This window comes from Cavia porcellus, unplaced genomic scaffold (assembly GCF_034190915.1).
Source record: "Cavia porcellus strain 051 isolate PalLab524CR breed Dunkin Hartley unplaced genomic scaffold, mCavPor4.1 scaffold_4, whole genome shotgun sequence".
NCBI classification, from domain to species: Eukaryota; Metazoa; Chordata; class Mammalia; order Rodentia; family Caviidae; genus Cavia; species Cavia porcellus.
This window is the reverse complement of record NW_026947487.1, coordinates 103,363,156-103,389,177: the sequence shown is the minus strand read 5'-3', so window position 1 is coordinate 103,389,177 and position 26,022 is coordinate 103,363,156. Positions and strand designations below refer to the sequence as shown.

The following is a 26,022-nucleotide window of genomic DNA, read 5'->3' as shown; positions in this document are numbered from 1 at the left end:
GTCCTTCTGCCTCAGCCTCCTGAGTGCTGGGGTTACAGGTGTGTGCCACCAAGCCCGGCGTCCGTCCCTCTCCCTTCCATCTCCCTGAGCACTGATCCTACACACAAAGGACTGCTGAAACACCAACCAGCCCCTCCAGGGTGTGTATGTTAAAGGCAAGTCTTAAATATGGAGGTCAGGAGGCAGCAACAGCAGACTTAGAGCAGTGAGCTGCAGGAGAGGCCTGGCACAAGAGTTTCTCAACTGTTCTCACTAAAACAGCTCTCACAACATCTATTCAAGTATTTCTTCCCTTGAATTTAACTTTTAACACCTGAACATTCAGCGTCTCCAAGTTGCCATTCATGCTTCAAAAAATCTAACAAGTCTTCTATTTCCTCCTATAAATCTTTCCCCACCATTTGTACTGAGAATTGAACCTCAAGACTTACAATGAGCTCTATCCTCAGCACACACACACTTAAAAGACAGAGTCTCACTAAGCTGCTAAGCTGTCCAGGTTGGGCTCCAACTCTAAATCCCCCTGCCTCAGCCTTGCAGGGCTGGATGCACGCAATGCCACGCCCGACTCCTCCGTGCATTTCAAGCCTTCCTTGCCCCTTCCTTCTTCCTCAGCTTCTGCCTGGTAATCCTCCTCTGTTCACTGTCTCACGGGGACAACCAAGTTTTTCCAGAGGAACCCCTGCTCCAGTCAGTGCCCCCTTGCCTCCTGGTATGGCCTGGAATCTAGAATGAGCTGTTCTCCTCCAGGTGCTGGTGACATGGGAGGTGACATAATATGTTACAAAAAGAGGAACAGGGCCACACTGTGACTTGGGGAAATGTTCAGACATCAGTGCACCCAATTAAAAAACAAACAAACAAACCCCCAAGACGGTGGCATTCCCAGGACCCTGGGACTGGCTGTGAGCTTTGAGGCGCAGTGCAGGCTGGCAGCAGTCCCTGCCCCTCACACCCCTCCGAGCCACCCCAGTGACTGGGAAAGGCTCTCCACGCCAGGCACGCTCCCAGCATTGTGCTCTCTCCAGAGCTCTCTCCCCCACCAAAAACCCCGAGGCCTCCGGAGTGTACACTAACCACAAGCCTTTGAGTGGCTCATGTATTTACAAACTGAGGCATGTCGAAATCAAAGGGGATACCACATGACATAATTCGCATTAAAATGTCAACAGGCTGACAATTTATAGAGTCAATCCACGGAAGGTGGGGAGGACTAAGACTTAGTAATTGTTTAATTCCTGCTGCAACCCACGGGCTGCTGTGCCTTTGGGAAGCCGGGATGCGCTGGGGGCCTCCAGCCTGCTGCGCCCTGTGGGGCTGGCACGGCGCCAAGGCCAGGCAACAGGTTTAACTGTTTAGGGCGCTTGGTGCAGAGACAGAGAGCGAGCTGGTGCCAGCAAAGGGGGGAAGGGTTGGGGGAAAGACGGAAGGAGAGGAGGCACAGGCACATGTCCTCCTCCAGTGCAGGTGCAGTTAACCAAATGGCTCAGCAGTGACCCACAGAGGGACAAGTTCCTGACACATGCCTTCCATGCCACACACCCACTCCCACTTCCCTGATTGCTCTGAGAAGCAGTCAGCTCACTCAGGAGCCCGGGATAGCAGTGTCTCCATCTCCAGGATACAGGTCCCCAAGCTCTGGGCCCTGACTCCAACATGAGCAGGAACCATCTTGTCATGACCCACCCAGACTCTTGAAGTCTCTTCTGCCTCTCTCAGGAGGAAAGCTGTTCTGATCCGTGGAACATAAAATACAAATCCCTTTGGTGTTTTGCTATTGTTATTATTATTATTATTATTATTATTTGTTTGGAGTTTTTTGGTGGTAGTGGGGTACTAGGGATTGGACCATGGTCTTCACACTGAGCTACATCTCAAGCCTATCATTTTCCACATAGGGTCTTGCTAGGTTGTTAAATTGTCCAAACTGGGCTCAAATTTATCATCCTCCTGCCTCAGCCTTCCAGAGTACCAGCATCAGAGGCTTGCACCCTATACCTACCTTCATAAAATATAAATTCTTATGCCTGCTTCAGACTCAGTAGCTCACACAGAGGCATGACTCTCTTTGGACTTTTCCACCTGGTGTCACTTGTGCTACTTCAAATTAACCGACCCTTGCTCAAAAAGGGTCCTTCTAGGGGCAAGTTTGAAAAAAAAATTGGGGGTGGGTGGTTTGATTAACTCTTGACTGCACCCCAAGCTCTAAGTCAAGTCATCTTTGTTATCATTACACAAGAAAGACACAGCTAGCAAACAGAAAGGATATAAGTATGATGGCTTTGTAATCATCTTACAGGAAATAAACATTAATTTGCCTTAGCCGTGAAAAACCATGTTCTGAAAAGGTGGCTTTGCTCTGTGGGACTTCTTCCCCAAGGATGCCCGAGGCCATGTGGCTGTGACAGGGCCTCCACACAAGCTGTCTGGGTATAAACAGTGACACCTCATTCTCTCTTCTACCTCATTAACTGAAACACATTAAAACGAGTGTGCACCGGCAGCAGAAAACCAGACTGCTAAGCCAAGCTGATATAATCCCCGTCAGCTGCGGGAACCAAGACCAGCGCCTGAGCTATTTGGAGGCAGCAACTGCAGCGGTGGGGATGCACTGGGCTCCCAGACCCCCCAAAGGGAAGGGAGACTACACAGGAGAAGGAAGGTAGGAAGGAAGGAAAGAAACGAGAAAGGAGGAAAAGAGGGAGAAATAACAAATTTACACCTTACAAGAAGAGTTTCCCAAGGGAGAGAAGTGCTGATTTTAAAATACAATATTCCTTCAAAAATTCTTCTGCACATTAAAAAAATCTCTGCCAAGCTATTAAGAATTGGAAAGAAGCTGGGCATGATAGTGCTCACCTGTAATCCCAGCACTTGGGAGGCTGAGGCAGGAGGATTACCATGAATTTGAGGTCAGCCTGGGCTACATAGTGAGATCCTGTCTCAAAAAAACCAACATCAATGACAAAACAAAACAAAACACATCCAGACCAAAAGACTTGGAAGAAAAAAAGACATGAAAGTAGGATTTTAAAGAATAAGAGGACATGCACGTGGTGAAGCCGAAGAGAGGTTCAAGGCCAAAAGATCTAAGAGCCAAAATGACCAGGACACAAGCTGTTTGCAGGATGTCAAGAGTGCCTCAAAAGGAAAGGCTAAGGAGAAGACAGAGGTAACTCAGAGCTGTCTGTCTGTGAAACAAAACTTACAGGTGACTTTTTCAGCCATGATCAGCAGGAATAACAAATCAGAGCAGACACATTTAGAAAAAGACAAGACCTAACAGAGAAGAAAACAAAAAATAAGGTCTGCACATTGCCAAAATAAGAATGATTATGGTTACATCAAGAATGAGTGACAGGGGCCCGGGGTACAGGACAGTGGCACAGGGCCCGCCCGGCAAGCATGAGGCCCTGTGTTTGATTCTTGGTACAAAAAGAGAGTAGGAGAGAGGGAAGGAGGGAGAGAGGGGGAGAGAGGGAGAGAGAGGGAGAGAGAGGGAGAGAGAGAGAGAGAGAGAATAAATGACTGACAGACTCATTACTTACAGGAGAGTATGGAATGCAAAAGACTTGCATATAATAGCAATAAAATGTAAAATGGGGTGTAAGGAGTAATGAGGAGCCATCCTCTCCATCCTGGATATTACAATATCATATTTGATAGTAATAATTACCACAAGGAAAATGAGTGTTGCTATGCAAAACTTTCTTTTGCATTTCTTCATTTGTGTTCAAATTTGCAACCTTAATATGTTGTTATTGCCCTTCATTTGCATTGCATTTCAGAGGTGTCTCCAGCACACACGGTGGGCACACACTCTCTACAGCTCTTTACACCAGCAGGAAGCACAGGCTGCCAAAACTCGTCCTCCTCCCGCCCAGGTAACACGCCATTCAAATTGCACAGAGCGGCTCTGCTGTTCAAGCTCACTTTCCAAATCTGTGGTAATGATCTCATCATCAGGCAGGCAGGGACCTTGGTGAGAGCCCCCCGTTGCACCTACTTCGTACATAGTTACAGATGTTAAAGTGATTGCTCCATAGCCACTTCAGTGTCTTTTACATCAAGAGGGGCGGCATCTCCGGCCACTTGTCGACTCAGAGCTGTAACCAGAGATCCCACATTCGCCATTATTTCATTGAAACAAGAGAAGGGGAAAGACACCGCCTTTCAAAAAGGAGGCAGGAGGAGGGCCGTGATTTAAGCAGCCAAGGAGATTCACTCCCAGTGTACAAATAGGGGAGAAGAGGATGCAAGTTTAAAATAGAAAAGAAAAACGAAGGGGAAGGGAAGGGGAACACAGAAAAGGAAAAAGAAGGCGAGGGGAACAGATGGAGAGGAGAGGAAGTTTCAGCTGAAGAAAAAATTTTGGAATATTTGAAAGTGATAGAGCACTGAAGGTTGCCATGGAAACCACTTTGCATACTTGACTGCAGGTGCTTGCTAAGGTGATCAGAGCCCGAGATGGCACAGCCACAAGCAGGGACACACATGTAAACATTAGTGGAAGGCTCCTAAAGCCATGTTAAGTCACCCATGTCACTGACACCGTGGTTTTCATGTAAATGAACTCGCTCTGGCAAGGTGGGGACAGCAGCTTTGCAGCGCCAGCCAACACTCTGCTGGGTGTCCAGAGGCTGCCCCCACCTTGACGCTGCTCTGCCATAAAGACAGGGACAAGACACGCACACAAAATGTAAGAAGACGCTAGTGTCAGACACGCTCTGGTTTTAACTAGAGCTTAATTTTGTTTCCTTCGGTCTTTGCTGTCCATATTATGCATGTCTGGATTATAGGTTTGATGCTTTTTCAATTTTGTCTCGTTTTATTTTTTAAAGTGAATATGCATTAGCTTTAATCAGAAGGACTTTTAAAAAGGGAACATAGCTCTCTGTGCAGTACACACTATACGTATTTCTGAGTCTGAATTCCCATTTGCAACTAATTTTGATCAAGTAAGGGAAATATGGCTAGGGTGACCCTTGCCACAAGTTGGTTTAAAAATAAAACACTGATACTCCAGGTTATGCAGGGCAATATTATAAAACGATGAGTATAAAACTAATTTCGTGGTGGCAGGTACTTCTCAGAGAGGGCTGAACAAGTAGTAGCAAAAATAAAGCGGGACTTAGATGGCTTTCTACATTTCATGTGCACTTTATTTCTTGCTCTATGACTCAGGGAAGAGACAACAGTATCTTTTTACTAAAGGGAAAAAAAAAAAGTCCTGCAAAGATAAACTCTAAATGCTTAAAAGACAGTGATGAGTCCGAACTCCCCGTCCTTCACACAAGGCCACCACAGTCCGGCCAAGGTTAAATAACCTGCTCAAAGTTGTTTCAGAAAACACCAGTTTCTCAGGGAAATTCCTTCTCTCTGGCCAAAAACAAATCCCCACTTGCCTGTTTGTCCTCCAGACCAACAGATGACAAGTTCAAAGTTAATGAAAACCAAATCATAACGTAGCATCAGCTATGTGGTCTATATAAGACAATAGAAAATTGAATGCAGGAGCCTGGTGCTCTAAAGAAAAGCATGCTCTAGCCTATGTGACGACTCCACTGTAGACACGTTGCATATTGTCTCATTTAACTCGTTCCATAGTCGGGCAGGCAGTTCTACAGATGATAAACATGGAGGGACTAGGTTCTGTGTGTCCCAGATAGCCCGATACTTGGGAATTTCTCCCTCTATAAAACCCGGGGAACTATGCAGGTTCCCCGTGAGATGGTGCGTAAGCAACCTGTCCTGAAGTTTTCTACCCTGTGTTCTACTTCCTAAATGGCTAGCACGGAGCAGACATCCAGATACCTTTCAAGTGACAAAATACTTTTGCTATGTACTGAACACAAAGTATCAATAAGACAGAAACTCTTGGCAAGCATCAACACACCCATATTGCCCTTATGTGACCAAAATTAGACACAAGTGAGAATTTAGGCTGGGAAGCTGGCATCTAGTGGGCACCCAATTACCTCCTCAAGAGCTAAAAGCAGTCAGCCTTCCACTGCCTTACCAGCAGTAGTTTGAGGGTTCCTATTTGGGGTGTTTCTGCTACCAGTGAAACATATGCCCTTGGGGCTGAGGATTTAGCTCAGCGGCATAAGCACCTACCTTGCAAGCAGGCAGTCGTGAGTTCGATCCCTGGTACCGATAAAAACGAAAAAGACAAAAAAGAAAAAAAGAAACATATGCCCTTGTTTGCAAAACCAGGAATAACTCATCTGAGCCCTGTGTTGATGGATACTGCTCAGTCTGTGGGCTGGGAAGGCAGGGGAGGGGATGACAAGAGAGGTGGGGGAGACCTCATTTAAAATATAAAGTCCCCACATGGTGGAGCAGGGGGAGATACCCAACCGTTAGATTTGGGTATTTTATTCCTACACTGTATTATGAAAATGTTCAAAAGTACACATGTGTTGGGGCTGGGGATTTAGCTCAGCGGCATAAGCACCTGCCTTGCAAGCAGGCAGTCGTGAGTTCGATCCCAGTATTCATAAAAATAAAAAAGACAAAAAAACAGAAGTACACATGTGTTGAAGAGAAAATTGTACCGTATAGCTCCACCATCCAGAAATCAAAGTCATGCTGTACTGGTTATCCACACCAGTGACCTATCCAGCTGCCCGTTGGCGCCAGGTCAACTGCAGCCATCGGGGCCCTCTACCCTGCTTCAAAGGCTTCAGCAGGTCCAGCATGCGCCACAGTTTATTGGGTAGCATTTTTATCACTTTAACAGGACATCTGACCAGGCTTCCTCACTACGAAAACAGTAAAAAGGCCTAAACACCAGTGAAATGTTTAGCTCACCACTGACTTTCATTTGAAAGTTCTGTTAACCACAGAGGCAGAAGAGGAAGCACTGGCTACTGCCATCAGATTAGGGAGATGGCCTCAGGTTCCACACAGAAGGACAAACGAGTCTTTGTCCTCTGCACAGCTCACTCAGCCATGGGATTGCGCTTTTCAAAGCTCCTCCAACTCCAGCCTCCCCCGCCCTCTTGTGATGTAACAACTGGGTGCAGTGTTCCCTCCCTCCACCTCCTGTCCGCCAGGGCAGCAAGTGCGCTCAGAGCATGGCTCGTACTCAGTGGGAACTCTTCACAGCCTACGTATCAAGGTTTTGTGCAAATAGCATCATGACCCATGAGTGCAGTAGCTCCCAGTAAGGCTCTCTCAGAAAACAAATTGAGACCTTGGGGGGCTGGGCTGGGCATGCACATTTCTGTTAAACTCCCCACCTGTGGGGATCCTGTAATCCACTGTAAAACACAACAGACTGGGTAGAACACAAAGTACCCAACTGTAGCGCACAGGGAAAGACATGAAGTCATTTTGTATCCCATTTGTTTCAATCATATATACAAAATATCTATGCATATGTATGTGCTTCCTGGCCAGTGTAAATAGTATTTCATTTTGCATCAAAGGCAACACAGTTTAAAAGCCACTGCCCAAAGAACCAGTACATCCTTCTGCTCACAGAAAGAGGTGTGGCCTGAATATGGGACAGCACAGAGAAAAACAGAAAGGGACTTCTCTGTTACTGGATTCTGTCCTGTTCCCAAGAGCTTGGTTCTGAGGGTAGGTGAACAGCCAGATTTGGGACTAAGTAAGCATCACTAAGACGCAGATTACTTGCCCGGGAGGAGGCAATGGACAGCGCAGAGGAGACGATGGCAGTGCTGGAGAACCTACAGCTTGTGGGCCATGGTGGGCTGTTTGTATCATTAGAAGTTCTAAAAGGTTCAACGCTACTCTACAGGAATACATAGAAGAGCTTTCACAGGGAATGATGCTAACTTTAACTTTCTAGGTTTACGATTCCATCTTCTGGCCAGGCACAGTGCATACACTATAATCTTTGCACTCTGGGAAGCTGAGGCAGGCAGTGACAAGTGCAGCCAAGCTTGGGCAATCGAGCCAGATCTTGTCTCAAAATAAAACAGAAAAGGGCTGGGGATGTAGCTCAGTGTGAAGGCCCCGGGTTCAATCTCCAGTACGAACACAAATACAAAGTCCCTTCTTTTAAAATCAAATCAGCAGGTGACACTTGCTGACAAATCTACTAACATCCGCAAGATGCAGGCATGCAAAGCTAAATGAGAATAAACGGCTCCTGTTGTTAAGGGTTTCACGCTGAGCCGCGGAGAAGGACCACTAAAACGGGAATGATCGCATGAAAGGAAAGGGGCAAAATGTCCCTAAGGGAGCGCTGAAGGGAGAGGAAGGGATGGGAACAGTTGTGAGGAGAACAAAATGATTTGGGCTGGCAGAATTTTAGGAGAGCGAGCCGAGGTCAGTCGCACATGGGCATTTTCAAAGCGCTTTGACACAAGCTGTCGCCTTGCGGGGCTGCTTCTCAGCAGTCGGTACAGGAGTAGAGCTGTGTGTAAACTCATGATAAAGACATGCAGCAGACAGCTCTGGGATGTACACACAGCATCCAGCTTATTCCAACATCTGCTCTTGGACACTGAATTATGAAAAGCCAAGTCGGAGACAGGGCTGCTGGACCAGACTCGAGGGTAGGGGAGAAAGCCGGGGCACATTCTGCTGGTGCTTCGTCATTCAGGCACCAGGTCAGCACTAGGGCCCAAAGATTAAAGGGTAACTGTGGACTCAGCAATCTTGACAGATCAAAAAATAAATGAATGAAGAAGAAAACAAGTCACTATTGATGCAAAGAAGTAAATTCTAGTAAGTGATGGTGTAGCTACTTGAGAGCGAATGGTCAGAGAATGCCTCTTTAAGAACTGGCCATAATTTGAGCTAAATGTCAAGGTCAGAGAAGTACATTCCAGACAGCAGGACAGCAGGTGCAAAGGCCCTGTGGCAGGCATAAGCTTGACACACTGAAACGTAAGGAATCCAGTATGGCTATCGTGTAGCAGCTAAAGGCAAGAGCATTATCACATGAGGTCAGCATGGTAGGATGAGTGTAGATCACAGAGCGGTTTGTAAACCACAGCTTTTATCATAAGTGGGGCAGAAAGCCATCGTAGGGTCTTTGCAAGGGTGTGGTATGGCCTCATTTTCTTCTCCATCAAATCACTCAGCGGAGGTTGAGTTGTAAGGAGCAAGAAGAATAAAAGCAGGGAGGGAGCCAAGGCAGTGCGGGGTGATGAGGGCTTGCAGGAGAGGGTGGTGGAAACCAGTGGAGAAGGTGGAGCTCACAGATTGGCTGCAGAGGAACAGAAGAGTGGCCCACAGAGTGTCCACAGCTTCTGGGTTTCTGCAAATGGTAGACAGAGATGGGGGAGTCTGGGAGAGAAAGTAGTTTAATGGCCATGGTCACTCAGGGTCGTCTCCAGGCCACGCTAACCTGAGAAATCCATTATGAGACAATTACAATGCAAACGTCCAGTAGGCAGCTGGATACAGGGAGCAGTCAAGGCCGGGGACAAAGACTCAGGTGTCATCAGAAGGTAGATGTTGTTTAAAACCACTGAAAGACTTGGGACGCTGGGGGGGGGGGGGGAGAGTGGCCAAGCCCGAGGGCTTCCTGCTGCCTACTACCATCCAGTAACAGAAAGGAAACCAGCAGAGACAAGAAGGAGCCCTGGACGATGGTCACCAGGCCTGGAATGTGGACAGTGGATTTGGCAGTGCTGAGGCCATTGGTGACCTGTTCCCTCAGTGTCGAAACTTTACACATCCAGTGACTGAGAGATCATAAGTTCACTTTCAGGGCCGAGTCCTCAGCCAGGGAGAACCTGATCACTGCAGCCGTGGGCAGGGGCTGCCAGCCCAGAGGACAGCTGACCTCTGCAGGCACCGGATGCTGAAGTGCTTCAGGCCCACGGCCACCGTCTACCTGAGCCACGCTTACGCCACCTGCAGGACGCGGTGCCCACGCATCCCTCCCATTCCAGTCCTGGCACTGAAAGAGGAAGCAACTGATCCGCCACCTCCTTCCTGCTTCCTAACCGCCTCCTCTGTCTCCAAGAACCTTTCTATCCCAGGTGGGAGCTGCCTGGCGTCACTAATGCATCACCGCCATCCTGTTCCTCTTAACTGTGAAAAGGCACCTTTGAAACACAGCCTAGCTACTCTCCTCACAAGTAAATCTGCTTCCAGTACAGACAAGACAGCAAGAAACCAGAAGGCCCTCACTCGTGTCCACCTGCACTGTACCCTTCATATATTCCCACAGTGCTAGTGGTACCCCTCACCTCCAGAGGCACCCCAGAATCTTCAGAGGCTTATCAACAAGTCATGGGGTGACACACAGTGGTCCTGAGGCAGAAACCAGCCCAAGACAAATGGTACGACGCGTGTTCAGAGCCCAGAAATTGGCTGTGGGCACAGCCCTGGAGAGAACTTACTGGAAAAGCATGGATAGATTAGTGGGGCCAAAGAAGGAGCAGGGTATAATACGCTCTTTCTGAAAGTTTGATCAAAAAGACATTTTCCAACAGGACCTAGAGCCTATCTCAGCAACGTGGGGCACGTGCCACCAAATCACAAAAGAAATGAGCACTTAAAATGACAGCTGTTGGCTTAATTAGCTGTGTAATTAGTCTCTCCCCCCGTGGACCGGGGCTTTGTTGCTGCTGTCAGAAACCTCCCCAGGTGAGACTTTATTCCAAAGGCCACACTCGAGGAGGAATAAAAAGCAGGCTGGCACAGAAGACCAGCATCTGGCTGTGTGTGGGGAGACGGTGAGGAGGGAGGGGCAGTTTCCGAAAAACTTGCAGGGTCTTTTGGGAGCTGGGATGTCCGAGAGGAGAGTTATTGACAGAGGAAAGACTTTGGGTGAACCCGCAGATGCCTGAGTCAAAGTGCCGGAGGCCCAGAGCCACAAGTATGGCAGCAGGATGCAGGCGGGGAGTGCAGGGTCAGAGTCCAAGCAGGACACTGTACAATGAGACTGGACAGAGGTCAGGACTCTGGTTCCTGGAGAAGCCCTTTGGTTTTCCGATGCAGACAGCTGCAGCCATCACTAATGGGAACCAAATCTGGGTAAAGAAATAATAATAAAAATGGCCAGAGCCTAATCCGAGAACCAGAAACCGAACAAACATACACAAACAGAGGTTTCCAGCCAAATCACTCCCACGGTGCTTCCTAAACCACAGCTGGCTGCGGAACGGAGTCACACTGACTGACTAATGTCTAGGACAGCGAGGAAATCACAGTCCCGGGACCAATGCCACTTGGCTGGGCCAGCTAGAAGAGCCAAGGAATGCTCCCTGAGCTCCTCTATCTTCAATTATTTTAGAAAATAAGGGGGATGGGAGGGGAGGGGAAACACACTAGGAAAGAGCAGCGCATTCTGGGAAGATTACACTGGAAACTGTCTGAGGAGGAGCAGACTCATGGCTAGATGTGAGCCTCTGGGGGCACACTTGTCCCCATCCTATGACAAAGCACAGAGCGTTCTCAACAGAGGGAAACCATCTGATGCTGCTCGGAGAAGCTTCCTGGGCCTGTGACAATCAGCAGTTTACACAGGGACTGGACATAAAGCATTCAACTCAAATGAGTCCTGTTACAATCAGCAGCACATGTCTGAAGCAAGATGAGCCCTTTCTGCTAGAACGACCTCCACCATAAACAAAGCCAGAGCTCCTCTAGATCCTCAGGAGCACCAGCATCGTCCTGCAGGGCCACCACAGTGCCGCAGGCTCCCTCTCAAGCCCTTTGCAAGAACTAAAGGAGACAAGGAACAAACAGCAACACCTGATCTTGTCAGTCCTTTGTGCCCGAGTTCCAAAGATACATCTACTAGGTAAAAGCAGAGAGGGAGCTGGGTAAGCTCTACGTGTGTGCAGCAAGGTCCTGAAGCCAACCACGGTCGGGTGAAACCAATACTTTCGTGACAACCACAGTGGAAAGGACCAAGTCTGAAAAGTCCTGAGGCCATTCACGATCCCCTCTCCCTCCAGGTCAGAGGACCACAGCAATCACCACCTCTGTGCTGTGATTATCTGTGTGATCTTTCTAGCTTTTGGATGGAAGAAGGTGCGAGAGAAGGTTCCAGTCCCCTCATGTTTGATTTGTCGTCCCCCACCCTGGGAAAAGCACACCTAACTCAGAAGCTTGCATACCTGATTCCTGCTCAGCCCTGCTCTTTCGACCAAATGAGGGTTCTCATGAATGGAAAGGAAGGTGGGGAGCAGAGTGTGCAGGGCTGGAGCAACTCATCCTCCCAATGCAAGCTGCTAACACAGAGTCCCCAAACACAGAGGCCTCAGGCAACAGCATTCAGACCCAGGTGCCCCGACCTGCACAAATCCTACTCCAGTCTTGGCACAAAGATGCCACATGGGAAGAAATTCCTTTCCCATTTACTTGTTTACTAGAGGCTCTACCGGGGAACAGTCAAGGAGACCTGGTGTCTGACAAGCTTAGGTCCCCAGGGTGGAGGTGTGGACCAGTAGAAAGGCAGATCAGGGTGCAGGTGAGGGCTCTTTTGTCGGAGATCCCGGAGAATCCGAGGGACTGGTGTCACCCTGGGGAAGCCACAGAAGGCAGCTCAAAGTGGCTACAAATGCCTGACAATCCCTGAGCAGGAGCCTACAGCCAAAGAGAGGAAGCAGACAGACGCCAAAGGGCCAGCAAAGGACGAGCAGTCCCTCCCATAATTCCAATGCACAAGCTGTTCTGGCAAAGAAAACATCAGCGCAACTGTTGACCTAAGAGACCAGGAAGGCTTCGGAGGCCCCATCCCGAGTCTGGGAACCTGCCCTGCTCATTAACAGTTACAAATCAAACATCACTGGTAGATAAACACTTCTAACCTTCTAACAAGAGTTTGCCTCTTACAGGCTGAGGATGCAGGCCCTAGAGAAGGTTCTAGTCACTCCTGATGAGCAACCCTAGTTCAAACTGACTCAGCACTTCCTCTTAAAGAAATACTCATTGCAGACACCGGCATCCCCTATGGACAAGGACCGGTGCCCAAGAGTGATGGGTTTTTAACACCTAAACAGTTTCAGGGGGAGCCGAGAGGAGCCTGGTGTGCCCAAGAAGCAGTAATGTGGTTGGCAAAGCTGGGCAAGATGAAACTGAGCATCCTGCTATGCACCACCCCAAAACCATCCCAGTAAAGGAAATAATGGGGGGGGGGTTGAAATGTAAAACTGAATAGTTCGGAGAAACATTTAGTTTTCGAGATAGGAAAAAGCATTTTATTCTATGTAGAAAATGTAAAGATTTGATATGACAGCTTTCTAAAATAACAAAAACTGGAAAGCATTAGAGGTTTTTGCAAATTTTTTTCCCTTTGGTGGGAACCAGTGGGGTGGAGGCAGAAGTTTTTCAAACAAAAGAGTCACTTATCTTTCTTTGAACACCTGCAGACCCTGACTGCAGGCCACTTTCAAAGAATCTCTTCACCTTCCAGGGGTAGAATTGCTGAATAAAATACAAGATGCCCACTTAAAAAGATGGGCCACACTTACACTAGAACGTACCCACACGATGGGTCACACTTACACTAGAACGTACCCACACGATGGTCACACTTACACTAGAAAACCACTTTCTGTTCATCTAAAATCTACATTTAACTGCATGTTCCACGTTCCATGCTGTTGGTTGCTATAGTTGGCAACCTGACCTGGAGGCCACGGCAGGGAGTACTCAGGAGTCACCACCCTCATCCTGCTGGCTGCAGTCACCTCTGCAGCAAGCAACAGAATCTGGGTCATTAAACATCTTAAACCCTCATCTTACATCCTGGTGGCACACAGACACACACAGACACACACACACACACACACACACACAGTGCTGGAAATTAATTTTATTGAAGTATAAAATTACTTAACGCTATGCCAAAATGGTTTTCATATGAACAGCCTTTTCCAACCTACACTTAAACAGTATTTATAGTTTCAAGTTATGTTTAAAACAGAATAAAGAATATGGTTCAGGTGTATTATGTAATTATTTAAAAACTCTTGCCTTTTCTTGACAATGTTCTTGACAATGCCTAATTGTTCCCTTACAATTTCCCTTTCAAAACAAAGAACCAGAAACACCTGTTGGAACTGTATGTATTCAAATTTGCCCTTTGAGTCCGAGTCATCAACAAGTTGAAAGGATTCAAAATTGGGTGCATGCCTCTGCCCCTGTGTAGCACCTGCCACCCAGGTTCTCCCGCCAGCCTGGGTATGCTGAGAACCAGCCCAACGCAGAGTCATTCTCCAGTGCAACCAACTGTCCACAGTGAAGTTTCCCTAAGGGTCAGGGGCCACCTCTAAGGAGCCCGTGTCATGGGCACAAAGCATCCCCAGGTGGGAGTGGAGTGGAGGAGGATGCAGAAAGACTGAGACTTCTCTCTCATGAGCTCCAGGGCCTTTAGTCCGAGGATCTGGGGAGGTGGCTCTCGGGCAGTCTAACAGAGCAGCAGTTGGCAGAACTTCTGCAGTTAGACCCCCTTGCTACTCAGCTCAGGGCCCCGGCTACAGCTTTACAAGCCAGGAGGAGGCACATGGCAGCCCCTGAAAACTGTCCTGGAAACAGCAGACACACTCGGTGCTCGCCACACGCTGCCTCCATGCGAGCTTCAGGGAAGGGAGCTTGGGATCTGCTTCCAGGCCTTTTCTGAAAGGTTAACAGTGAGATCTACAGTTCCATTATGGCACTGAAACGCAGCTTGGTCCCACAGGGTTTAATGAAGGCAATGAGTTCAAGAAACTCCCCCGGGGGGAATACGGCCCAGAGGAACAAGAAAAGGGAGAGGCTGACATTAATACCTTAAGACTTTAAATGTCTGAAAAGAGAATGGGCCTTTTTGCTCCTTCTTCCTCTCCATCCTTGTGATAAAGACAGCTGCGTGTGTGTTTTGCAGTGCTCGAGACTGAATTCAGGCCCTCACTGATGCTATACAAACCACATACTAAGATTTGTTCTAAATTTTATTCATAGATAAAGTCTTGCTAAGTTGCCTAGGCTGCTCTTGAACTTGACAATCCTCCTGCATCAGCCTCCCATACAAAAAATACACTCCTCACGGGTAAAAGGCATGGGGGAGGCTGCTGAAGAGATCAGTGAAGGAGAGTCATCTGCCGAGCACGAACAGAGGACTGCAATGTTCCCGAGCTTGTGGCCCGTGGCCCTGTGTGCCTCAAGGTCTCCACTTCAATGAAGCCCGGTAAGAGTCTGAATCAGTTAATACACACAAAGCAGCTAGGAAGTGATAGGTAAATCTTAGCAAAGAGAAAAGGCCTCCCTGTGGGGAAAAAAAGAAAAATTAGAACCACACAGATGGACAAACTAGACTTCATAAACATGTGAAGTACCTGTTTATCAAAATGTGCCATAAGCAAAATTAAAGACGATAAACAGACTGGGAGAAGCTATTGCTGCATGTATAGGACATCAAGGATGGCAGGCTCTCAGATACATGAGGATTAAAAGAAGAACGAACCACGAAAATTAACAGGCAAAGGCTCAGAAAGCCACACGCACAGAAGCACATGGCAAATAAATACTTGAAAAATGCTCACTGAATCTAATAATCACAAAGATTCACATCGGCTCAATGCTGTCGATCTGACACAAAGACAGAAAATAACAGTAGGGTGCTAGTTACTGTGGGGGGTTGCGCATCATCTGTCTGGGGGGGATGAAACAGCCACCACTGTCCTGAAGGATCAAGTATAATCTTCCTTCCTGGAACAGCAAGATACTGTTTCCTAATTCTTTATAAGTAATATCAGAACAGGGCAAATAACTTCTGTGTACATCAATAAGTTAATATGTAGAATACTACACAGCCATTAAAAAAGAATGATCCAGAACGCTACTGGATGTGCTGACATAAAATGACTCTCATGATAAAAGGTTACATGAAAAAGCTGAATGCACAGCATGCATACATATTTAGAGTTTGAAGTCTGTATGTGCACGCACACATGCACACACATTTGTACAGCAGCACAGAAAAAAAAGCCCAGAGGAACACAAACTAAACATAACAGTGGTTTGCTTTTGGAAAGTGAAGGCAGAATAGAAAAAGTCAATTTAACAGTCCCTAAAAAAGGCACACAAAGATACTTTTAAAGGGGTCTTGGGTATAATTATACTCGGTATCATTCCAGTTTTATGAAATGTTTATGTCACGTATAAAAAAATGAAATAAAAACACACCACTGTGCAGTACACTTAGCGTGGTAAGTCATTTTTCTCTTCTTGATTTTTCAAGTGTTTTCACGGGGAACATGTACTATTCACAGTACTCTGACCAGCAAAAACAACCCTACATTTTACACTTAGGTAAACGTGGACTGCTAACCAACTACGCAGTATCTGAGAACACAATCATAGCTAACCAGGTCTGATGTGTGTTTTACTATTTATGAAAGGATTGAAGGGAGGGGAAGGAAAGACAGAAAACAAACAAACGTTGCATTTAGAAAAAGAGAGAGAAGAAAGGGCTCTGGTTAATGGTTGTAGAACTGGTTTTTCAACAAGTGGCATATTAAGTACAGAACTCTTAAAAAAACACACACACACACAACTTCGCGTCCATTCTGTGCTAAGGTGCTGCCTTCATGACCTGAGGGTGTGCACCGTGCCACAGCCAGAGCTACATGGCCAAGGCTTGTAGGCACGGCCTTTAGCTGGATGTCCTGTGTGACACCTGTGCTGGGCGGGTTCCGCAGAAGGTGGGCGGGATGCTTTCGGCAGGAGGAAAGGCCAGGCACCTCCACAGGACGCACAGCCTTCCACACTTGGCAAGGAGCCCTGCTTCCTGCTGGCCCCAGCCATCCAGGGAGGGAAATAAACTTCAGAGCCCCAGCTGCTCAGAAAAGTTAAAATGGACCGGCACATCTGGCCTTTCACACCTTCTAAATCACCTTGGGAAAAGCTGTCCCCTCTTTTCATTTTTAGTGGAAGGCACCAAAGCAGGGAAAGAAAGCAGCAGAAGTGTGCACTTGAAACCAAAAGAAAAACGCCTACCTAATGAGAAAACAAGACTGGAGGAAACCCTGCCCCAGAGTCACAATGGAAACCAGGTGACACCTGCACCCCTGCTTCAACTGTGCAGCCACCCCGGGGTGAAGGGCATGGGAGGGAGGAGGGGACGGAGGAGGAGAGACTCCCAGAGGATTTACGCGCTTTCCTGTCAGGACAGGACAAAGGCCGCGGTCACCACCTACAGGCATGAAGCGTGCAGCTGTCTTCTGAGCCCCCTCCGCTCCCCAGCGCACACATTAGGCAGATGAAGAATGCAGATTTCAAACCAAATCATCTTCTGCATTGTTCTCTGTCTTGATTTGTCCATCTAGCATACAACAATTTTATGGCCCTGCTGGGAGACTGGGCTCCAATGAGCTTCTGATGCATCAGGGGAAGAAGTGAGAAGGTGTTTAAATAGGTAATGCTGAGTCCCCTGGCGAGCTCTTACATCCTTCTGCAGAGCAGACTCTTCAGAGGACAGCAGAGTAAAAGGCCGCCATCTGCAGAATTTGGCTCTGTGTGTATTTTAATACACCGGTGCCTTATTCTGTTTCCTATTCTAAGCCAAGTAAAGGTGGCTTAGACACCGGCTCCTCATCTGTGTGCCTTACTGGCCTAATGCAGCTCACACACCGCCAGCCCCTCCGTGTGGTCGACAACCCTCTTGGTGTATAATTTAAGAGGACCATGCAACCTTGGGTCTTGGCCTAATCAAAGACACCTCAGCTAGGAACTGTTTGAGTAATGGATTCTGGTGGGGTCTTAATCTATCTGCTAAAGGTGATGGATTTCCATTCCAATGACTCACAGGTGAAGAAAGACATCAAAGGAAAAAACAGATTCTGATTGTTGACAGGTGTGCACAGATTGCCAATGGCCTTTCTGCACCCCTCCTCCAAGCTGCAAAGACCACAAACCTCGGAGAGCTCATGACTGATGCCACATAGCCAGCAAGGCACAGTAAACAGGGGCGGCCTGCACCAGCCCTGCCCCAGAGCCCAGACTCAGGTTCTCTCTCAGAAGCTGGTCTCAGAAGAGTAGGGAAGACCGTGGGGGTAGGGAAGCGTCGGTGGGTACCAGCTACACCCCTAATCAGGACGGGCAGGGACACCTGCATCTCTGGGTGGACAGGTGCAAGATGGGCAGTTGGGAAGAGGAGTGCTAAGTGCAATGGCAGAAAGCTGGGGAAGCGAATGCATCTTTTCCACGACATGCCACCTTTCCAGCCCAGCAACATCCTTCAGGGCAGAAACCGACAACCCAGTTTTGAAGCTGCCCTGGAGCCCTGGAGATCAGAATGCCCATGAGGGCAGGACTTGGTGGACCTGTGACCCCAACGAGCTGGACCGCAGCCAAAACAGTCCCCAAGGAATCCCGCCAAGAGCACGCTGCACAAGTCACATGGAGGTCCCTCTGGCTCTCCTGCCTCGGCCCTCTTCTCTCAGGAGGTGGGAAAAATATGTGACCATTACCCGCTTTGAAGACTAGCATCACATAATAATCAAAAGCTTTCAATTTTAGGCAACATAAGTAAATATCAACAGGCTTTTGCAGATTAGCTAACCATCTCCTGTCTGGTTAAAACTGCCTAGTCTTCCAGAAAGTTCAGTCGTAACATGTAATGTATACAGGTGTCCCTGATCTAAAATGTGCGGGACCCAGCAGCATTTGGGATTTTTTTATGTTTCACATATACCTTTATACACGTAGTCTGAAGATAATTTTAGGAAATACTGTTAGTGCATTTCTGTTTTGTTTTTGAAGTACTAGAGGTGGAACCCAAGAAGGCTCTACCACTGAGCTGCAGCCCCAGCCCTTTTTATTTTTTTATTTTGAAACAGGGTGGTCACTAAATTGCCCATGCTGGCCTTAAATGCAACCTTCCTGCCCCAGCCTCCAGCGCAGCTGGGATTATGCACACATGCACCTGTACTATGGCTGGTGAACCTGTGCTTAGACTAAGTTGCATTGGGTGGCGTTTTTCACCTGCGGGATCATGTTGGTACTCTTAAGTTTCAGATACTGCAGCACTACAGATTCTGGACTTGCAGATTTGGGATGTACATCCTGTATGAGCTTTTGTGGTACCAAGGGCAGTGACACTGCACTGGAGTGTGGTCAAATGACAAACTGGAAAGCCACATCACTGCTCTGTCTCCCGAGACCAAGGCTCTATCTTCTCTAACATGAAGGGGAAAGGAGAGAAGGGGAGGAAAAGTCTCTGCCAAAAGGGGGAGGACAGGAGGCTTCTTCCACAGTAGAGAGCAGCTTCTTTGGGGGGTCTCCCTAGCTGATCACAAATAAATAACCAGAGAGTGGGGACAGGGTGTAGAGGGATGGGGGGCGGGTAGGGGTGCGCGAGGCGGGCTGTGAGTGAGAAGCCCCGTGCCCTCCCCGGGTCAGCTGCATCTGGAACGGTTTCTCTAGCAGACAGTAAAGAACTCGATTACATCCAGTTAACTGTGCTCTAAACTGATTATGCATGTGCCGGGCTAATGGATTACATTAGCAAGAGGAAAAATAACATGCAATCAATCTCCATTTACTACAGGCCACACCAGGGCCTCGAGAAAAAGTGACTCTCAAGCCACCTGGAAACCCCACCCCGAGTCCACAGACCGAGGAAAGCTGGCAAAAGAGGTTTATCTTAGTCACACTGAGGGACAAAGAGCTCAGGACCAGCACTGGAATGATAATCCCGTGTCATCCAGGAATGGGTGGGAGAGCTCCCCACCCCTGGCAGAGCCTCAGCAAGAGAGGGACATTCATTACCTAAGGACTAACGAGCCGTGCTAATGACCTTTGGCTCCTGATGCCGGGAATTCTGTCCTGAAACTCAGTCAGGAGCTGCTCACCCCCAGGGACGTGCCAGCTAAATGTGTCACTCGGACAGACGCCTCTCACCTTTATCCTGTATCCCAACACTTAGGACCACGTTGCACTTTTTGAACAGAAGTGTCCTGCCCTCCACCTTAACAACAATGACAACAAAAAGTAATCGCAGAACTCTGAGAGGCTGTGGCACAAGAATCACAAATTGGAGCTCATCCTGGGTAATAGCACTTTAGTAAGACTCTATCTCAAAAATAATAATTTTTTTAAAAGGCTGGGTAGAAAGTCCCTGAGTTCAACCCCAGAATCGTATGTACATACATATACAAATGCGTCCAGGAGGATAAGCAACTAGAATTGGTGAAAGAGAAACACACAAAGAAATTGCTTCCTTCATACACACCCGGTGCCCTGAAAACACTTCACCCTAACTCTCAGGTGTGATCCGAGGATGTGGCTTTGGGAGCAGAGTGGAAAGTAACTATGGGTGAATCTGCCTGGTGCCGGGCCCTTTAGAAGCCAGGCCAATGCCTGGCTCACTCACAGTCAAGACCTCCACTGGGGGCACTAGATGCGGAGTCAGTTACCATCACGGGCACTTTATAATCTAAATGCCAATTTTTCCCAGAGATGGAAGCAGCCCAGCTTCGAGCCACCTCCAAAGGACTCTTCATCAAAGTGGCATGCGACCTTCAATGGCCACCCTGAGTCCTTTGTGCAAATTTTACTCAGTTGGGTCCTTTGGAAATTCTTTTTCCACTGGTTTTTCTATCAGGTTTTCTTGATCACATGGACACCATCCTGTGGCCAGCTCAGACTTCCAACTGCAAAGAAAATTTTCCTTCCATGGTGGCACAAAGCTGAGCCACTCCCGTAAGACTCTTGTTCCCTTGAAACACAGGAGCTGGCTGCTCGGTGTCCAGTGCATTGTAACTGGCGTGAGCAGTCACTTCCAGAACATTCTGTCCTCAACACTTGCTTCCTCCTCCTCTCCCTAAAATGTTTTCTCATCCCTGGCACACAGGCCTCCACCACCCTGTGAACAAGCAACTGTAAAATGAATTACAGTCGCCTGGCAGAGACAAACACGGGCAATGGATCAGAATTCTTCCTTGGGCGGAGTCTCCATCTAAAATCACTACGAGTAGGGAGGGGATTTTGTGAGCTCGGGTTAGCAGACACTAAACACTGGTCAGGGGAAGACAGAAGACGGTAGAAAGGGTGTGAAGGGAGAGAGAGCACAAATAATAACATCGAGGAGATGGAAAGAGAAAGCAAGGGAGTGGAAGGTATGTGGAACGAGGCTGGGGAGATTTATGGCGATTTGTACCTGATTGTTCATACTAAAGCCATTATGGGATGATTAGAGAAAAAGGTGAGGCTTTAAGTCCAGTGAAAATCAATAGAAACGTCTGGAGCGATCCTGGCGTGCAAGGGAAAGGACTATTTACAGTATCCGGAGCCCCTCCCCTCCGCCACCACCTACGAAGTTCGGAGGAGGATTGGGGGAGACGGGTGGAGAGAGGAAGGGAAAGGAAAGAGGGGGACAGGGGACAGAGAGAGAGGAGGATGAGAGAAGCCCGGAAACAGAAAAAGATCAGCAGAAGGAAGATAAAGGGGACGGAAACATAAAAGGCCCAGAGAAAAAACACAAAACAAAGGGCCCTCTTCTGTAACCCTGTTTTTTCCCCATAGCAGGGAAGCCCATGCAGCCTGCCATATAATTTATTCACGATGCGCATCATGATGAGATGCAGGGACAGGTCGTTGGTGTGGATGAAGCTCTCATTCTGGTTCATCAGCTCCTCTGATGCCAGCCACTGACCCCCGAAAGGAAGGAAGCTCCCTGAGGTAGGGATACTGTCGGGGATGGGTGGGTACTGGCTCTATGTTGTGCACCCATGAAAGTGCATACCTAGAAGAGTGCTGGTGTGCAAGAGATGCACCATGCTGGCTGGATGAGCCACACCGGGGCATCCAGAGGAAAGAAAAGGAGAACAAGAAGAGCGTGAAGACAGAGAGTCACAGAAGCTGGTAGTGCGTTAGGAAAAAGCCAACTCTAGAAACAGTCAAGGTGGAAGGAGGATGATGCCTGGCTGCTATAAAGTAAACCTGACCCTTAAAATGGGGCACCCCAAACAAGAACATCAGCCACCAGGTGAAGCCACCGCCACATCTCTACTGCATAGGAAGTGATAGCAACACCCCTTCCAGCTCTGGGCTGCCACACAGCAGCCAACGGAAAAATGACAGAGACTAATGGTCCCCTTCCCCGTCCTCCCCGACCTCCCAGCTACCCAAACAACTCGGTGCAGACAGCGCATGGCACCGAAGAGCCAGCCCTTACCTTGTACAACTTCAGACTGGCCTCGTGCCTGGAGTTGACTGTGTGCAGCCGCAGCTTCTCCAGGCTGTTGGTGTAGTAGTCGCAGGCATTGCACTTCAGGTGCACGGGGTTGCCGATGGCCACACACTTGAGCCTCCACTCATTGGCCTTGCCGCCCTCCTTGATGTGGGCCACCAGCTGGTACTTCTGCACGTGCTTGTCTGTCTTGCAGTGCAGCTGGAAGTTGGCCTTGAGCTGGGTGTTGTAGCGGCAGAGCTTGCATTGGTACGAGTCCCCCATCACGGCCTTCCACTCGTCCTCCGCGAGGCTGCGCTCCACATTCATGTGCAACCCCAGCATGTCCAGGTTGTCCGTCGTGAACTTGTTGCAGACAGCGCACTGGAAGAGCTTCAGGGACGGGTCGTTGGTCTGGATGAAGCTCTCGCCCAGATTCATCAGCTCCTCCGATACCAGCTGCCCGCCCCCAAGCCGCATGTCTAGGGGGATCTCACCGCCCACTGTGGGGAAGGACAGAAGGTGACAACAATCAGAGGCCAGGCTCACAGGCTCAGACCCACCCAGCCCTCCGCCACCCTCAACTGGCTTCCAAGAAGAACAAGGTCACGCTGCAGGAATCACAAGGATCTGCTAGCTGGAAAACACACAAAGTCCACTTGAGGTGTTTGACTCTTGTGAACATTCTGAGATTTCTGGAAGACTTTGTGTTTTCCCTCTTTAGGAAAAAAAAAAAAGCACATAGGAAAATTAATGAACAGTCTTTTGCATTATCTCAGTTCATCCCCTTTCTCAGGATTTGAGAAAAGTTAGAAGCCAGTATCACTCACTGATAAGACACAAACTAAAACTCCAAACCACTCCAAAATTGGAAATCAGAGTTATAATCTAAACACAAAGCCTTTATGGCAAATCCAGATTGGGCCCAAGATCCAACTAAGAACTAAGAGAACTTTCTGCAATCATGGGAATGTTCTATAGCTGCGCTGTCCAAATAAATAGCAGCAGTCACCAGCCACATGTGGCTAAGGAACACTCAAAAAGGGGCAACTAAGGAACAAAATTTCTAAATATAATTACTATCAATTTCAATTATAATTAAATAGCCATGTGCAACTGGTGTTTTGGACTGTGCAGCTCTAAAGCAAAAATGTCAATGATGAGCTCTCTATTTCTCACCACACCTACCCTCATCAAAATTCTGTCTCCCTGGCTCCTTTTTCTGAGCCTCCACACCACGTGAAATGAGGATCTACTACTGGCCAGATCACATTCTCTAGGCCAGTCATGGCTAACCACACGCAAAGCCACATCGGAACTGGTGGCCCTATTAGGGAGCAACATCTCTGGGACATCAGTCCAGCCTTACTCTTGCTGAGCCAAGTAAGTGTCCAGCCCACTGCACAGATACTCAAAGGTTAGCTGTCTGTGACAAAGGTCAGAAAGAACCAACATGGTACACTTTAGGGAAGCAGACTGAGTTGGGCAATGACCCATGTGCGTCAGCTCACAGTCCCTAAAAAAAAAGAGTCTGAGAAACGGTGTCCCATTCTTTCCACCCTGCCCTTTTTCAGTCCATCACTGACCTACATAAACCAGGAATGGGCTCGCCTTCACTGCGGGACATTAAGACAGCAAGCTCTCTATAAGGTGGGAAGCTTTAGAAGAAGTAGGCTTCCCTCCATAACCTAGAGGCACATGGTCACACAGAAAGCTGAGTGGCAGCTTCTCTCCTCTGTCCTTCCCCTTCAGACATGCACTCTTGAGCTATTAGGGCTGCTCCCATCCCTTAGCTGATATTTAAGCTTGACCTTTTACATATGGTTGGGCGATTTTTTTCTTTCTTTCTTTTTTTAATGACTGATTAGAATCCAGGTTAGTGGCTCATCAAAGAAAGAATTTTTTTGTAATGATTTCCTTATTTACACTGAGGCACCCTGAGTGAAAAGACAGGCTACATCTGAAGTCTGTGGACAGTCTAGCAAGTCACAGAAATCTCCCGTGCATGCATTCCAGAAGGCTTAGGAGGCTTCCTGCTTGTCTCTCTTGCCATCTCCCCTGGTGAGAAGAGTCATAACTATGACATTCTTTTTAGGACAAGAGAGAAAAAGAGAAAGGGAGGGGGCACCCAAATTCCATCCCTTAATGGGGATGAAGGGCAGGCAACATTCACAAAACACACAGTGTTCAGTCAAAGCAGAAACTGCCTGGAGGGCAAGACAAGGAGAAAACATATATTTGTTTCTGATGCTAACCACCTGAAGCATCAAATCTTCCCCACTTTTTAAATTTAACCTCAGTGCATCAATACTGCTCTAAAGAGAAATTCAACTGTCACTTGCTGGATGCCTGAGTGAAAATTAGAAGTCTCCAGAACAAGCAGAGGAAGACAGTCCTGCTCCTACTCCAAGCTTTCAACATGAAATGCAAAACAGGACAAAACAGGAGGGGTGAGAAAACAGGATGACAAGGAAACCAAAACTCCCATCAAGAACCACACCTCAGAGAAACACCTCCAGGACCCTGGACTCCAGGACTCTGGAACCCCCCAAGCCCAAGTGCGGGAACCGCAGCTGATGCACAGGCAGTCAGCAAGGAAGCTTCTCTAAGTACTAAATCAACAGGCTCTAGTGTTGCACTCTACCAGACATGTGAGCTTGGAATCACAAGCTGGCATGTGAGCCCACCCAGAAGCACATCCAGGGAGAGGCATTTTGATTAAGTGGTACATTCTAGAACACAGGCAGAAGCAGGGCCACCGGTAAGCCTGACACAGTTCCCTGTGGCTGCCTGGCTACTTGAGAAACACAGATGTGACCCCACAAGGGAACCCTCCCTCAGTGCTGTGCTAACCTTTAGAGAATGAAGGATTTGGGGAGGATGCTCATAGGGCCTCCAGACTAACATCTGGTCTATAAGTAGCAGTGAATCTGACCATATCATACCAAGCCAAGGGGTGCCAACCCTCTCCTTGAAGTCTTCCAGAAAGGAAGAATGTCCACACTCAGTACCTATTTGACAGAACTCAAGAGGAAGTTCTGTCAAAGGAAGTATAAAGACAATACCTTTACAAGCAGGAATATATTTTGCAAAAACCATTTTCTCTTTCTGCAAAAAAACACCTACAGTCACCTTACAAATGACCCAAAGAAAAACACCAGAGCTGCAGAGAGAACAGAGAGCTATCGCTCCTTTCATTTGCATATGTCACCTTCTCCTGCTGTCATCCAACTTTAATTTTAAGCCCTTTGGACACTTCTTGTCCCCACAGCCACTAAGGTTTCTAGCAGAAAATGCCTGTAACTTCATCACCTCAACAGATCTCATGGCCTAAGGAAGGCACAGAGTGTCTCCAAAGGCTCACCTTGTATGACTAGCAGTGACAGTGAAGACTGGCCTTTCTGGACAGAGCCAGAGGGCCTTATAAGGAAGAGTTCATTCTCCTTAAGAAATAGAGTATGTCTCTTCTAGAACACAGGGAGCCATTCTTGTGCTTCTTTTGCACCTAACTTAATACCCAGGACAGTGCGGGACACACACTAAGTGCAAAAGCAAAACGTTTCTCCACTTCTCAATTCAAGCCTTAGTTACCATTTTCAAGGCAATTAAAAAGACCTTTCACCCCCTCATATGAACCCTTTCATTTTCTGCATCTTTGTCCACTCACACTATGGCTAGTTTACTCCTAAGGTCTGTTTCTCGTATCTCTAGATGAGACTATTCTAACTCCTTTTGGCTTAAAAAAAACAAAACTTCTGACAGCAGTGATGCCCATCCCTCAGTGTGCATGCCTCATTGGGACAATTAAGAGGATGGACCCCTATGCCTCCATGATTAACCAGTCAGCAAAACATCTTCAGATCACTTGGTAATAAAAGATCAACACGTTAATGTTTCAAAATGGAAAACAAGATTAAAATGAATTCAAA

At 47.9% G+C, this 26,022-nt stretch overlaps 1 protein-coding gene across 8 annotated transcripts in view; it reads right to left on the bottom strand.

The window, feature by feature from the left end:
- Positions 1–26,022, bottom strand: part of Zfhx3 (zinc finger homeobox 3) — a 242,061-nt gene that overhangs the window by 126,168 nt on the left and 89,871 nt on the right. For all 8 annotated transcript variants that reach the window (XR_010047021.1, XM_063247590.1, XM_063247596.1 and 5 more), the window contains one exon: positions 22,100–22,596. Coding sequence is in view for 7 of the 8 variants with exons in the window: in XM_063247590.1 (XP_063103660.1) it covers positions 22,100–22,596 (497 nt within the window). In the remaining variant the exon portion in view is untranslated. The remainder of the gene's footprint in view (positions 1–22,099; positions 22,597–26,022) is intronic.